Consider the following 17,299-nt stretch of genomic DNA (forward strand, 5'->3'; position numbering starts at 1 on the left):
ATATATTCTCATGTTGATTGTCCACTGGCTGGACAATGTGCAGTAGTAAAGATAGCAGAAATGTTCAATAGTACATCAATAATTTCCCCCTTTTGTTCGCCATCAGAAAAATATTGTTCTTGGTGGAGAATTTGCTTTTTCACAAGCCCAACAAATGTGTGAATATTTAGGCATTTTAACACCCAATTTTAATCTTTCATAATTCATGATTATGAGCAACAAAAAAACTTTTTTAGTGTCACATCTCCTGAAACATAGGGTATGTACGTGTATGGCACATTTACCATTATAGTAAATGTACAGCAAGGGTGGGGACATTGGTGTCCCAGGGCAAATTAAGTGAGGAAACGACCCATACACAACTACATTTACAGCTAAGAGCATTTCTTACCCTCAGATAAAAATGTTACCTGCAAGTAAAAAACAATTATTTAAAAAAGCACAATAAAACGATCATATTTATATATTGGGGCTTGGTGCTATTAATTATAAGGATATAGCAAACCATTGAGGAGTTATGTGACCATATAGAGGAATGAGGCTAAATAGTTAGTTTATTTACTAGGCCAGGGAACTCTTAATATGGTTGAAAGTATGTTATTCCTTATAATACATGGTTACACTATCACCCTTTCAACAAACCACTTAAGTCCTTGTTGCCATGATCTTTCATATGAAACAGGTATTGTGTTTGCCGAGATAAAGAAAATAGTCCAATCTAAAGCGCAAAATAAGTCCCACTACAAAGCAGTTAACTTGTTGCAAAATGCTATTAGGATGAGTGCAATGTACTTCTGATTTTTTTTTTTTAATTTGGTGGTTCAGAATGTGTACATAATTGCAGAGATTATATCGTTTCTGTAATGATCTATGTGGACACAAGCAAATATGTTTCTATAAATCTCCTGTTTTTGCCGATTACTCTTCGTTTTCGAAAAACAGATCAGGAGAACAAGGCATTTCTCCTTATTCTTGCTTAAACTGCAGCTGTGACCTGCCCTTTCATCTTGGCTGCTGGATCTGGCAGGAGGCATTATGGTGACGGGACTCAACTGTTAGAACTGAGCAGCGCAGTTATTTCTTTTTAGGGGTTACTAGTTACGTCACTACTCGGCTATAATAAGGGAATTAACGATGGACTTTTAGAATGGGATAGTAGCCACCACACTAACAAAATATTTTCAAAGACAGGGCGAACTTACAATTCATTGGTGGACATATGTGTGAATTGTTCTAGGTAATTTTAATGTGTAAGCATGGTTCTCATCTCACCCAATGCACAAGCTTAGTTGCAAATATGCATGCGTGTAATCTAGAATGGGGATGGAGGGGGGGGGGGGTGCTCATTGATGTTCCGGGGCAAACCCTGGATCCAGCTGTCAACACTATGAAATGTCTGCTTATGAAGGTGCGATATATGGATCGTAGAGAACTCATAAGTTGGAATTTCAGTTCGCTCCATCCTCTCATGGAACCCCCGTTCTTATGTTAGACGAATAAAAGTGCTTCGCTACCGAACCAGACAATTCTTTATTCACATATATTGCTTGAAGGGGGTATTGATTTTCTAAATTCTGCATACCAACAGAATTTACTTTTGTTACTACTGTATGGAATATAATGTTTTGACTTACAGTGTTCACAATGCTTGAAGTGAAAATATGGGCCCGTCACTTGTCTGTCAAAGTCTCTGATTGACAACTTGATTTAGGGAGGACTGGTGTGCTATAAAGGCTATGTGCAAAGTGACAGCAGACAGAATAAAAGTTTTGAGCTGAAAAAAAATAAATCATGAATCTATAGAAAGTGAAAAGCTATCCATAAATGTTTTTTAAAAAACAAAAGTTGCAAAAGTTAAATGAAGCAATGATGGTTGATAGTGGAATGCCTAGAGAAAAGGGGGCTCTGTAGACTAGTGGGTATGAGGGGAAGAATACTAGGATATTTGAAAGAGGATCACTACAAAAGTTATTGGACTATGACATTAAATTTGACTAATTTGAGAGACAGGAAGGGAAAAAAGAAAGTGCAGTGCCAGCGAGAACAAAATTTGAAAGGGTGGAAAGGAGAGTAGAGTTATTGATCATATTGAAGGAAGCATACAAATCAAGTAAGCTGAATGAAGAGGGGGATTATTGTGACTGAAGGGGATGCAGATAGTTAGAGATTGCTAGTAGGGGCAATCTCGCCAGAGTGAGGCTGGAGGAAAGAACAGGAGTTCCAGAAAGCTATAGTTTTAAGAGACAATAGTTTACAAGAGTTAAGAAGGATATGGAAGTGGAGGGATAAAAGGAAAAGTAGGAGGGACAGAGACCCACCGAAATAAACTGACTGCCTGCATAAAACAAATCAAGAAAGGGCCCTGAAGTAAGAGAGCCTGAAAAGTGACATATGGGTGAAGAAATAAGCTGGGGATTAAGTAATGAAGGCACTGCATCAAAAGGGGAAGCAGTGGTTTAAGTACAGATAAGGAATGTTTGGAGTTCAGTATGAGAATTAGGAGAGAAACTAGAAAAAGGAGCCAGAGAAGATAGTACATTTCTAGGTTATCAGTAATCAGACCATGGAGAATAACTTTCCAATGTGTAAAACATTATAATACAGTAAAGACCATTTGATATCAAAGACGGATGCGGAGTTCAATACTCATTAATGAAACAAAGGCACTATACCAAGTCACATTAGTGTAAATTTGAGGAAGAGTATGAGGACTCCAATATAAACGAAGAGTGGGACAAACTGAACAGTCTGGTATAATAAATGTGGATGAGATGCAGATCTTTTAATGAGGGCCAGAATGCCAGATCAGATGTTCCTTCTCTCATCTCTTGTTTAGCTACCATATGTGCACTTCTAAGCCGCAACTTTAGACGTATGAAGGATTGTGCAACTCACAGGTATTTTAAGGCCGCTTTGAGCCCCTTGTTCTCCTTTAATCAGCATTGCCATGGAACCTTCTGTGGTGCTCACAAGAATCAAACAGAACATCCGACATTAGATCCAGGGTGGGAAAGATTAGAAGGTTGGGGGTGCATGCAGATAACCTCCTTTCTACTGCTCATACACCTTTTATATTCCAAGACTAAACAGATAGATGTAAATGAAACTTTTTCTACATGCCTGGGTGCAAGATAAAATGTAAAAATAAAAGTGCAGATGTCAGTGATTGCTTGGTGCAAACACACAATTTTATAAAAACTGGAACTTTAATTTTCTACTTAAAGAATTTAAATCCTCCAGAAATGTGTAATATGCTCCAAAACTACTATCTGTTTGCTGTTCAGAACACAGGCACTGACAGTCTTTATTTCACCTTTCCATGTGAGGAAAACTCAGTTCAGTAATGAGGATTATTGCCTTGAGATGTTGCTCTCGATTATACCTTTTCCTCAGGGTCCATCTCCATTTACGAGAATGAGGAGAAACTCTTGAAATGAGTTTAGCACAGAATGACCTCTGGATTCAACTTTTTAGGTCACCAGGATCATCAATGATGGGATGCCTTCTAGAAACTCGGGCATTAGTCTTGACAGAACAAGAATGGAAGTGGAGCTACTGCCACTTGGTTCCATATAACTCAACTTAAACACCTACACCCAATATATCTCAAATTGGACTTCGGGCAAAATAGCTCCCCAGACTGCATTAGATGTGGTGAAGGCCCAGAAGTCTCTCTCCACACCAACTGGGAATGTCACAAGCTGGGACCATTTTAGGTGGGGAGTGAGACGCATAATGGGGGAAGCAATTAGAAGACTGAAAGAGGACGATTCCAAACAAACTCTCCTGCACATTTCCTCTGAATTCGATATCAACAAATATAAATTAGTACTCTTCTACCGGGGCCTAGTCATTGCTAAGTGAGACAGTAAGAACAGGAGAAACCAGGTCCCAGGCAGTCTGGAGAAAAGGGCAAGGGAAACGGACCACTGCATCACAAGAGGCTCCTCTTCATAAAACACGCAAATGCGTGCACAAACATATCAATATCTGTGGGACCGGATGAAGTGATTTTGTTCCAGAGATTTTGGGTGAGACAGATAATCAATTAGGCATCAGAGAGGGTGTAAACCTGTGATTTGTAACATTTCAATACATATATTTCACCTGGTACACGTTGTGTATGGATAACCACTTCTTGTGAGGCGGTTTCTAAAATATGAGTTATGTTCTATGCTGCGAAAGTGTGGATAAATCATGTAATGAATAAATGGCAATAAGTTTGTTTCATTTAAAAAAGAATGGCAAGTGGAAAGTAACACACATATAAACTATGCAAATGTTCAGTCAAGACATGCCACCAACTAGGGGAAATCATTTCTGGTTTATAGAGGCCCGTGTGTGCAGTACCTACCATGGAAAATCAATTCTGGACATCACACAGCAACCCCTTATTCCCAGATACCACTAACTCATCTTCACCACCCCATTTAGCATCAATATTTGAACTGATGGATTTCTAGAACCATGTTTCATTAACATTTGGATAACAGTCTTGTCTTATATGGTTTCTAAATATTTAATATGCTTAATCTATTTTAAGTTCTGGCTGCAGATCCTTAGATGTTGATGTGCATAAATTAGATTCATTTGTGTAATATCCAACAGTATTTTTTTCAAAGCAAGGTTTTTGATTTTTACCAAGTTCAACTAGGTCTATATTTTGCTCGGTCTAATATGCGTAAATGTGTTTCAATTGCCTAATCATGCATAATGTACATTTAGTTATGTAAATCACACTGTTTAGAGTTCAATGTGTCTCGTTCTTCATGCCTTTTGCTGTCCGCTTCCACATCCACTTCCCTAGCAGGCCCAACCTCTGTAGTCACATTTGCCTTTTAAGATGATCCCACTGCTGTGGGTCCTATAAGACACCTTGCACTGGTGCCTCCTGAGCAGGTGAGGGTAGCTCGGGAGAATGTAGCAAATACTGGGACTGCCTTCTGGTAAACCTTAAATGTGGAACAAATGCAGAGATAGTGCAGCGGACTTTAGGCAGAACTTATTTCGACTTAGCGAAAATGTTCAATTTCTTATGACTTTTGGTTGTTGAAGATGTGTAAACTTACTTCACTTGCCTAGTCGTTGTTATATTTTGCCATGTAAACCACGTTGCTTAGGGTCCGACAAAGTCTTTGCTGTCCTGGGTGAAGTCCTCAAAGCAAGTACCATGACTGGCTATCGAACACCGATTCCCATAGGTTGTTCCCTGACTTAGTCACATGTACTGCTCCAGCATATACTATGGCTATACATGTAATGGTTGGTTCTATTTCACTACTTCACAATGACTCATTAGAGCATGTAACTGCTGAGCCTCTCATGGTTGCTATTCTGTCACTCACAGTGGACTCCTCGGACCATATACCATGGCTGGTTGTATAATGCCTGTTCCTCCATCCCAGTGGTTTGCCCCTTGCCGCTGCTGGATGGACACCTGGAACATGTACCATGACTGGCTCCATAATGTTAATTTGCGTGGGCTGTTCATACTCCACTGGTGTGTGGTCTCCAGAACTTGCATTGTAAATTATGTGAGGCTGCACACTCACAAATCTAGCATCCTTTCACCCAAGCGTGCCCTATGCCAACATCCAATGTAGATTAAACTATTGTAAGGGCACTCAGGGCTTTTGCCGTAAATTTCCATAAGAGACCCACCATGTCATTAACATGCCTAGTCAGTCTCATCTCCACAGGCATCCAGCATGGATGTATACATAAAGAGCACAGAGTTTAAGGCAGGAACATCTTTCCTCTTGCCACTTTTTAGAACTAGGTAAGAGCAACGGCCAGAACCTCAACCCTATTCAGCCCCTCCTTCACCTCTCATTGAACCACACCCATCCCACCCCCTCTCAGTTACTGTAACTTAAATGCATTACTACCAATGAATCATTATATATTTAAGTAAAGGTGGTTGTGAGCCACTGAAAGCTTGAGCCAGATGTACGGCTCAGGCTCATCTCTAGGTCCTCTTGGACTCTCGAGCCAAAACAAGCCAAGCTTTCATATGCCTTCTGCCCAGAACCTGCACTCTCACTTCATTACCAAAGCCTCATCTCCCACCAGTGCTGTGCTACTGTCATATTTTTAATTATCCTCCGGGGGTGTGGGTTCGCATTGGCTGAGGCTCAAGACACGGTGCAGTGATCAGATAGGGACATAATGCTAGCCATTTTTCAAATCATCTGATCTCACAAAAGCTAGCAGAAGTATGTCTCCAAGATCAACCCATCTGAGATACCACAGAATACCCTCCTGCGGGTAATCATGTGTGCAAGAAAGGTCCACAGTCACATGTGTGGAAGTCTGTTGTGCTCCTGTGCGCTGTACTCTGTACGTCACTTTTGTCTTGCCAATAGGTGTAACTGCCTTCACTGATGTGCTGAGGGGCGTAAGCCCCCCCAGAAATTGGTCTTTTTGTGAAGTCCGGAGAAGCCAGCACATCAACGAAAAGATAGAGTGACCTGCATTACACTTAACTTAGTACTTTTTCTAGAAAGACTTCTTGTGTTAATGCATAATTCTATGTACATTTACTAATTTAACCCCTTAAAGAATTAACCATAAAGCGCTGCCCTTTGGTGTTCAGAGACAGAAAGGAGGAGACACTCATCCAGTGGATGATCTGTACTCTGTAATAAGGAAATCAGGGTTCAATGCCAGCCACCTGAGTTTTATATAGCACAAACTCATCCAGGAAGTATCAGGTATCAGAGCGCTTTACTTGAGCACCAGTTATGTTACAGACTAACACATTCATTTTGTTAGGCATGGGGAGATGAAATGATTTGCCCAGAATCACAGGATGTTGAGCTTCCCTGCGGAGACTTAAACCTAGTTCCCCAGCTTTGAGGTCAACTGCTCTAGCCGTGAGGCCACACCCTCTCCCCTGTCGAAAAGATTACGCTCTGCTTCCCTATCACTCGCCCACATGCCCCGCATCCACAGAAGCAGAGGATGCTCCTTATCCTACATTGCAGAAAAGACCTGGACAGCCTCCCCCTACAGCTCCGGACCATCACCTCACTTCCGGAATTCCAAAGGGCCCACAAGACTTGGCTGTTCGAATAAGCCTAGCAGGACCTGCAAGCGCCTGGATACCCTAAAAGGTGATTAGTAGCACCATAGAAACCCTTGATTGATTTGTTGACTGTCAAAGTAAAACGGTTCAAATAACCAAGAATTACATTTGTTGTTGGATTTTTAAGTGTCTCCAACATTAATACAGGACGTTAGTTGCACGGTTTGCATGCCAAATATTTGGATGGCTCGGCTTGTGCTCTGGTTGTCTGAGCCCAGCCAGATCCTTGGCTTGGCTCAACTCACCTTATTAATTTGCTGGCTTGCCCACCTCCCCATATGTGTATGATTTTATGTCGTAAGTGAATAGCGCAAAAAACAGCCAAAAAGGAATAGAGCACTGTATTGGGCCAAAGTCTGAGATACAGTCAACTATTGACTGTGTAGGCTTAGCCAGGTTTGGTGGGTGGAGGTGGCGTTAGTAGGTTATGGTTTCACATTCTTTAGAGAAGTGGGTCTTAAGGGCTTTCCGAAATTGGAGCAACGGGCATAATGTTCAAATGCAAAGGAAAATTAATTGGTTCTCTCTTCGTTCCTTAATGTCACCAAAATCGATGACTTTTCCTATCACTGAACTTGGCTGGTCCTTAGAGACCAGAACAATGTATCCATTTGGTCATTTGATTCTTTGGGTTGCTCCTCTACTACTCATGGCTGGATTCCTCAGCACTTCCTACATCCATATTCAATGTAGTTTAACTTGTACAATAAACTAACACTTAAACATGCCATCTCTCCTTCATTGCTACTCACTAAACTAACGCTTAAACATCCCATTTCTCCTTCATTGCTACTTCAAATTCATGATTTGATAGAATGACAGAACACGGTAAGAGCACACCTCTGTTCCTCTCACACCATCTAAACACTACCCCCTATGCCACCTAGCAGAAATCATTCTTAACTCCATAACAATACTCTACAAAAGTGCATTTTGTTTCCTCGTTAAGGGTACAAAGCACCATATAAATGCAACTACAATACAGTACCTTCATGACAGTGTGCACAGGCCCTTTTTACGTTTCGCTTGCACTGTGCTTGTGAAATCTCTTGTATTTAACACATCTTAAAAGGGGGCTCTTACCGGCTCCCGTCACCGCATTGCTGTGTTCATTTGCGTGAACTTTGTTTGTTAACTTTCCCTGGATGAACGCATTTACGATGCTTCTCCTAACGCTATTCACACGGTTTAAGTCCCATTCACTTTCAAGATAATATCTCTTCCCACGGAAAAGGCAGACAGTTTCTAACAGTATATTGGAATGCTTGCTTTTTAATACTTTAGTTGTGTAAAGCAGATGCTTTAGCCTTAGATCGTTTGTGACCATGATTTGAATTTTGCAGCAGGTGCAGAAGCACTAGGCCCAAAATATGTCAGAACTCCTCTAAACACATATTATTGCTAAATTTGACTACTAAACAGGCAGTCACAATTGCAGTTAAAAGAGACTTTATTTTGCAGTGGCACAGGGGACAAAAACTCTAGGGACCCCACTAAACCCAGATTATTGCAAAATGTTACTACTAAACAAAACAGTCACAAGTACAGTTATCTAGTAGACAGTAGGGTCATGAATTGAATGGTGCAGCAAGTGCAGTAACAGGACCAAAATCTATGGGCACCCCACTAAACACCTAATACAAAACAGTCAGTAACAAGTGCAGACCACAGGATCATGATTGGAATGGTGGAGCAGGTGCAGTGGTACAGGGGCCAAAAGTTGTCAAAACTCCTCTAAACACCTAATGTTGCTATATTTTACTACTAGATAGGCAAACACAATTGCTTTTATCTTGCAGTTAAAAGGGGGTGGATTTGAATGGTGCAGCAGGTGCAGTGGTACAGGGGCAAAAAGCTTTAGGGACCCCACTAAACACAGAATATTGCTAAATGTTACTACTAAACAGGCAGTCACAAGTGCAGTTATCTAGCATGCACTAGGACCATGATTTCTATGAGCAACAGGTGCAGTGGCACAAGGGTCAAAAGATGTCCGAATTCCTCTAAACACCAAATATTGCTATATTTAACTACGAAATAAGCATTCACAAGTGAAGTTACCTTGCAGGCACTAGAGTCATGATTTGAATGGTGGAGCAGGTGCAGTGACACTGGAGCCCAAAGCTCTAGGAACCCATCTAAAAACCCAATAATTCCAATATTCACTACTAAAAAGGTAGTCACAAGTGCAGTTACCTTACATGCAGTAGGGTCATGATTTGAATGGTGCAGCAGGTGCAGTGGCACCGGGGCCAAAAGTAGTCATAACTCCTCTAAACACATAATATTGCCTCATGTAATTTTTCAAAATGTTACTGTTACACTATACCACTAGTAACTGCACATTATATGGTCTTTTTGTATATAAATAATTCATAATACTTTAACAGACTTTCTGTAACATATTGTACAGCTACTCAGCGAGCTATAACTTACAACAAAAAAAACAGCTTATTATCAATCACATAGGCGAAACCTAATGCATTTACCAAAGTTTGTTTGAACAGCAACTTCAACCCCACAATCTCCATTCATTGCTTTTTAAAACTAAATGAGCAAATTCAAAATACTTTTCTTAAATGCAATTAAACTCCGTTCATTACTTCTTACAACATGGCTTACAATATGAATGCCTACTTACATGTACATTAGGCGGGTTGAATTCCAGATTATACACTCGCCCGCTTTTTGGATGAACCCAGCGGGTGTTGAGGCGATCTTTCAAAGTCTCAAATGGGATGTTCAAACTAATGACCATGTCCACCTCGCAGATTTTTTCAAGTGCTTCAGCTTGGGCTAAGGTTCTAGGGAAACCTGCAACGCAAAACACAAGGAATACAAAAAATATTTGGTGAAAAGCAAAATTATAAAAAATAAAAAAAGAGCATTTATCGGTCTTTTATACAAAATCTCTTTTACAGTGCATGGCATTTCATTTACACAGATCAGTCTTCTTTGGTTAAAGTGTAATTAAAATGGCAATAGAACTTTATTACCTAAAAAAAGGTAATTGCTTTTGTTCCGCACAGATCACAATTACACTAAAATTGGCTTTGCAAGTTATTAGCTCACGTACTCAAGTTAATGAAAAATTAACAGAACTTCAGTTTCTTTGACATTCTAGAAATCTATCTGTAGGAAACCTTACATATACGCATTTTATTGCATAAATCGTTTTATGGGCAACTCCCGTGCATGTATATGTTTCAGTATTCACTTGACCCATGTCCATCATTGTAAACATATAATGGTACCTTTGTAACTTTACAGGCCTAAGCTGCTTAGAGAGGCCCTGCGAGGGGCGCACCTCCAGAACAGTCATGGACGTCATTTGGAGGTAGTCGGGTGTTGTAGCTGTGACCTCTAGCTGGCTCCCTGCTACTCCTTAAGAAAGAAAGAGTATGCTGTTCCTCCTGGTCAGGGGAGGTTGTGTAAAGTGTACACTCTACCCCAGGGTAAAGACAAAGTGAAAGATGATATCTAGACGGCCTGAGGACTCAATGCACGTGGTGGGTGGGGGACCCACAAGGGTGGAACTAAAACCCTCACACACCCAGCAAGCTAGGTGTCATGCTTCATCATCTGGGTTTTGCTCCTCGTCGGGTCGGCGCTGCAATTCCCAACGGGCACCCAAAGATGGGGCTCTTTATCGGAGATCTTTTGTTCCTTGCCGAAAGTTGAGTGCAAGTGAGGGCCAGGTAGGTGTAGACGTTGGTGAATGTATTTAAAACAGGGTTGGTTAGTCCGAATAACGAGTTTATTGGGTCAGTAAACCACCCTATTTAAAAACGATATGAGTGGCGGTAGTCTGGATACAGTGGGTCAAAGACTCGCTCCGCTCAACTCAGATGGTCAACATGTTTCTCGCCTAATGGTCAGGAGGATCCAACGGCAATTCATCAGGACCAATGTGGTGTGAACTATCTACAAACGTGAGGGTGTATAACAGGATATCATATACATGTGTATGTGCCTGGTCAAAACTGCCCTATGAAAGTGTGGAAAAATCTAACACTTCCGCAAAGGAGTGGCCTAAGGGAAAGGGAGAGATAAACAGAACAGGCCAACACGAAACATTAAAAATACTTTGTCTTATATATACATGGTAATATGGAGCAAAAGACTCCTCGTATGCATGCCCTATACATGAAGCAATTACGCTCGAATATAGTGATCATGCATAAGTGGATGCAGTGTCAGATACCGTGTCAAGTGATCTAAAAGACTTAAATTCAGGGCAACCCGAATTATAGTAACGAGGACTAAAAACGCTCACCTAAAGATTGAGCTAGTACCGCTCCAGTCGGTGCGTGGCGAGCCTCTTGGGATGGCGTAGTAGCCTGCTGTAATGTACATTAAAACAAGAGACTCAACTGGGTAGGTATATTAACACAATACACCTGCTGAGTGCTAGGTGTGGTCAAGGGAACAGGTAGGCTATGATCCCCCAGACCCCCGGCAAACGGGATCCACCGCTCGAGGAGCGATCCACCCCCAAGCCTAATGCGTCGCCCACGGGAGTCGGCAGCCCATTTCAGCGTTAGGGTCGGTTAGCCACACGAACAACGTTCACCCGTCTACCCAGCGTCTAGGGATCCCAGTCCGTTCGATCATTGCTACGCGATCCAAGCAGTTGTTTACTTACGATTCTGTTGTCCAAGGGTGGTTGTTGAACCTACCCCGCTCCGCCGAAACCGGGAAGTGGTGTTCAATATCCAGTGCTCCAATAAGAACCGGTTGGGACAAGTGTGGGTGTAAACTGATTGGGCGTCTAGTGTCATGTGACTCGTGTAGGAAGTCCCACCCAAGTGTTGTGTGACCATGAGCGCCATCTTGGAACGGGGTACTGAATCAGTATCAGGTTGAGTCAAGATAGTTAAGGTATCTTGTAAGGCACAAGGAACTGCCTGGATAAAGTCTAGTCCCTCTCTTGAGAGGTAGGATGTGTATGGCGCCATGTTGGGTGGTTCCTAGTATGTGGCTTAGATCAACCTGTTAAGTCTGACTGTGGGCGCTATCTTGGGACGGGGCAGTGGATCCGCACCAGAAAAGTATAGTCGCAGCCGGATCTTTCAGGGGCTCAAAGAACCCCAGAAGGAGTATTACTCACTTCAGTAAGGTCCTGTGTAGTTTAGTTTATAGAGTATGGGTCAACTCGACAGTGTGAGTAGTGTTGGTTGTATGCATCGTAGAAAAGAGTATGTGATGTGAGTTGGACCAAGGTGTCTCCGGAGTCACTGTTACACTGTTCACGCACCAGGGGAGTCCAGTTATTGGTGTGGGACATTCGGAGGTAACTTTCGCGACAGTAAATAACTCGGTCCACCCATTATCTATCAGGGGCGGCACAAGACTGTAGGGTCATTGACAATACTGTAGAAGGGTGTTGATATATCAGTGGGTCAGTGCACCCCACGGTATATCGTCATTCAAACCTCTCCTATCAGATTAAAGTCTGTGAACCCATCTTTGTTCGAGTTTGAACAGTGCTTGTGCTGTAATTCTCGGATGTGACTCCAAAACGACCCATCTAAGGGAGTCCGGTGTATGGTGTAAACTCTTAAAGTGGGTATACAGAGGAGACAAACGTTTTGCCCCCTATCAGGCCAAGGGTTACAAAGGAAGTGCCAGGAGTAGCAGGGAGCAAGCGAAAGGTCACAGGTATGACCCATCTGGCTACCTCCAAATGACGCCCATGAAAAGTCTGTCTCTCGACTAAAAGAACATTGGAAATCTTCGCAAATTATATAATGCTCTGAAAATAATAATGGCCAGCTGGTCGAATGATTGGTGGCCAACTGAATTGGGTCGGCTTGATCTACCTCTGATGATAAAATACCTTGGGGTCAAATTTGATAACAGGCTCTCATTTCATGCCCATATTACATCACTTGCAGGGATTTGTTTTTCGCTGTCACGTCCATTGAAGAAGACATCAGAGTCTGTCCCGCCTGAATCGCAGAAAATTATAGTACAGGCAGCGACCACTTCTAGACTTGACAATACCAACGTTCTGTTTTTGGGCCTTCCTGACTATTTGTTTAAACATGTCCTGCCCTGCGTTTGCATACCGTTGGGAAGCCCCATTGGGGTAGCTATGCGCTCTAAAAACTCTAATAATAAAAATACTAATAATAGAAATTAATTATTACTGGATACTCTATCGGGTGATTAGCCGCACTTTATAAATCCTAAATGATTGATTGAATAGTATTAATAATAATTTATAAGTTGTTCAAAAAGCCGCTGCCAGATTGATACTGGTTGTTCCTAGACGCCACTAGGTAACGGCAGGGGCAGCTCCTCCATGTGGGCGGAGGAGTGTCGCCCCACTGCTTTAGTGCGAGAAGCAGAAACCTAAAATGGTAATATAAATACCATTTTATGTTTCTGCTTCTCATACTGTGAGAAAGCAGAAGGGTTTGGTTGGGGGCAGCGGATGGGCAGTCCTGCTCTAGGGCAGGGGAGAAGTGGCTTGCCCACTCTGAGGGCGCAGACTGTTTGGTCAGCCCCAGGGCCAACCAAACCAGTCATACGCACTCTCCCTTTTCTCCATGTAGGCTGCATGCCGACTACATGGAGAAAATGGCCTCCCCGTACACATCTGTGTGGTCTGCGTCCCAACCACTCACAATGCTGCCATTGCCGCGTTGTGATTGGCTTAGGGGAGGCTGACTGCTTCCTGTGAAGAGCAGAGAAGCAGAGACCACGCAGGACAGGGCCGGCGAAGGCAAGCAAACTTTTTTTAAATTTAAATTAACCCCTCCCCACCCCCTTTGCGCCATGCGTGACACCCTCCCTGCGCGCCCCCCACCACCAACGAGTCATGCCGGACGCAACTGGGTAACAACATGACTTAAAGAACTATACTGGCTCCCGGTTGAGAAATGCATTATTTTCAAAGCCTTCTACTCCTTCCACAGGGAGGCCCCCAAACATTTACTAAGAAAGCTATCTCCATATGTTAGGGTGACCAGATTCTCAAAACAAAAAACGGGGACAGGTCATAGACATAGAAGTAGGACTATGGTTTGCAGTAACCATCGACATAAAAGTAGGACTATTTGACAGCTGTCATAGACATAGAAAAGGGACTACAATTACAGCTCCCTCCACAGACCGAGATGAAGCATTACAGACAACAAATCCGCGGTCTTTTATTGGCAACCCTCTCCTTCACACAGCAGCATTAGTACTTTTTATTACATTTACACTTTTAAGGACTATAGCATATATTTGCCAAAATCAATAAAACATCACAGGCTAGCAAACGCCAGATTTACTAGCTTTATCAATGCTCGTTTCTATAGCTGCACGTCAGCACCACATAAAGTACAACTCACCAATGTTGCTTAGTTGCTCATGACAGAAAAGCATGGGAGGTAAACTGCGGAATGCTAAATTGCCAAATAGCAGCCATGGACCAATGTACAAAAAAAAACTTCTCTCCAGGTATTACTGCCTTAGGGTCTTAAGGGTGGCAAAGGTTGGCCGACCACACTGTCCTCCCACATTTGCGTAGTTACTGCTGAGATGTCATGTTACCTTACTGGGGTATGTATAGTGCACTCTAGCCATTGGTATCATCTCATAGTGCAATAGTGTAAAGACCTGAGCAAAAAGCTCGAGCAGCGCTGCTCGCCACTCCCACAGGCGTTAACCCTGCTCTTTTAAGTCCTTTCCAGCTAAACAGTTTGCCGTGATCTGAAAGGTCAGTCAAAAGGTCAAGTCATAGCTTTGATATGGAGAACACAAAGCATGCTTCAATTGGTTATGAATAAAACATGCAATGAGCAATGCATTAATCCTTGCACGGTATGCATAAGGGCTACTGAAACGTTTGTATGACTATGAATACAAGCTACAGGATGAAGAAATATGGTTTTATCCCAAGAAGAAACTTTGGCTGGCACGATGACGTAGGTGGCGCTGCGTGTAAAATGTCTCTCTTCAAAGGATTTCCCTTCTTGCTACAGCTCTCACCTCAGTGACGACACATGCCGTAAACAGTGCAAAGAGAGCATGCGCGCGCATGCTCAACAGGAACAATGAAAAACAGGGACATTTCTGTGTTTAACGGGGACACTGTTTGAAAACAGGGACATTTGAGTCACTTGGAGAAAAGTGTCGGGACACGGGGACACTTCCCCAAAAACGGGGACCGTCCTGGGAAAACGGGGACGTCTGGTCACCCTACCATATGTGCCATCTCGGGATCTTGGGTCCAGGGAAGCACTATTGAATCTTACCCCAGGTTTTGCCACAACACCATGGGATGGCAGTGCCTTCACCTATTCGGCCGCTTATGCTTGAAAGGAGACTCCCCTTTTTCTTCGCCAGATTTTGAATCAACATTAGTTTAGAAAAAATAAATGACCTGGTTATTTAATAACAGATGGTTTCTGGCAGGGTCCGTTTTTGCTGCCAGTTCCGAGATGCCCGTTTGCCAGCTGTGAGCTTTAAAGGTTCTATTGTTTTATAGTAAACATCTTTTTCCCTGGTGCACGCTTGAATAAGGGATGCTTTTCTGTGTAGTTGCAACACAAATGTTATCTTCCAATCCACTCTTCCATCATGTAGCAATTGATCACTTAAATAGGGTAAAATAAGCACTGGCAATCCAGCAGCATGGTTTTATTTTGAGCCGGACTAAAAGAAGCCTGCTGTGAAAAAATATACTTTCTCTATACAATGAATCTAAGGGATAATGAATGTGATGATTCAGAGTATTTTTGAAATGTAAAATAGTCCCTTCTGTGTTGCTATCAAGCACCCCCACAGGAGGTTGTATGAGACAGACAACAGCATGGGGTCAGAGGACAGTACTCCTGTAGGTTGGAGCCAAAGCGCAATCTACATGCATGGTAAATAATTGGTAATCAGTCATGCAACCAACTGCACGGTCAAGCCAGACCTAAACTCATTACATTGAGAATCCCTAGGATCCCTCATGTGATCCAGGCATTCTATTGTAGCGATAAAGGATTCTAATATACCTCCTTACACTGTCCAGGAACTAAAGCAAAGATGAGTGCTCCATATTTACCATGATGCTTTCTCAGGTTAGTGTCCCATAAATCCCAGACTCATTAAGCTGCTCCCACCTCACCCCTTTTCCCTGCACACTGGACAGTACCCCATAAATAGTTACAGATATCACGTCGCTCTTTTTCAGGTACTTCTTTTGCTTACATTGTCTCAGAGCAAGTCAATGGAAAGGAACCACAAACACTTCAGTATATTGATTAGGATTTCACTGCATCTGACCGATTAGTGAAATGTTTCATTAAAACTAGCACTTCTTGTCTAAAAAATGCGACACAAAATTTCGTTGATGGAGATTTTAAATCAAAAAGGATGCTGATAAAACAGAGGTGTTGGTGGTCGTTTTCTCTTTCGTGTGTTTGGAGTATCTACAATAGTTAATGAGTCACCAAAAAAAAAAAAACACCTCTGGCAATATTAATAAATCTGGTTTACAAATGAAAGTGCTCTTCAGTCACTGGTGAGGTTAGGTACTACATATGTCCTCATATATGCATTGCTACTCATCCTTGCACTCAGGCATCCATTCATTCACCCACTAACTCATTCTTGCATTCGCCCACTTACACAAACACAAAAAAAATACACAAACACAACAAGCATATGCAAGATCAATTAAAAGGATAGAAGTAGAACAATGAACACATGCCACTGCCTAAACGTGGCTGGCATATGATCACAATTAAAAAAAATAAAGCTATACACTGCAGTGAACAGCCATCTTGCAATGCCATTGTATATAGTGTTTCATTGTTTTAAACTTCAAAGCTTGCTACCACATTAAGAAACTATGATTAAGACTTATTGGATTTGTTGGAGAGAGGAAGTAGGTCTAGAGGAGTCCGTCACCTTTTCTGTAGTGAGAGCTACTTGTGATCAGTGAAAATCGTGAGCTACTGGAGGGTAAATAAGTCACACATTATTACCAGACACCACCAGTCCCTGCTTCATTGACTTTAAGGATTAGCCTTTAAGGACGAACCAGATATTACGAGTGCGTCAGTGAGAGTGGGGTCTTTGGGGATGTATGCACATGTGTGCGTATGGATGCGATATATGTGTATAAGTGACTGTGAGCCTATGTCATGTGTACTTGTGGCACAGGACATACCTTTCGGCATATGCGGCACCATTACATGTATACAAGCATAGAACCGTTTTGTTTTT

The 17,299-nt window shown here is 42.2% G+C and overlaps 1 protein-coding gene across 2 annotated transcripts in view; it reads right to left on the reverse strand.

Moving 5' to 3' along the window:
• AK4 (adenylate kinase 4) overlaps positions 1–17,299 on the reverse strand; it is a 259,967-nt gene that overhangs the window by 82,264 nt on the left and 160,404 nt on the right. For both annotated transcript variants that reach the window (XM_085602369.1, XM_085602370.1), the window contains exon 4: positions 9,729–9,901. In XM_085602369.1, coding sequence (XP_085458495.1) covers positions 9,729–9,901 — 173 coding nt within the window. The remainder of the gene's footprint in view (positions 1–9,728; positions 9,902–17,299) is intronic.

The sequence above is a fragment of the Triturus cristatus genome, chromosome 4_2 (genome assembly GCF_964204655.1).
Source record: "Triturus cristatus chromosome 4_2, aTriCri1.1, whole genome shotgun sequence".
Lineage (NCBI taxonomy): Eukaryota > Metazoa > Chordata > Amphibia > Caudata > Salamandridae > Triturus > Triturus cristatus.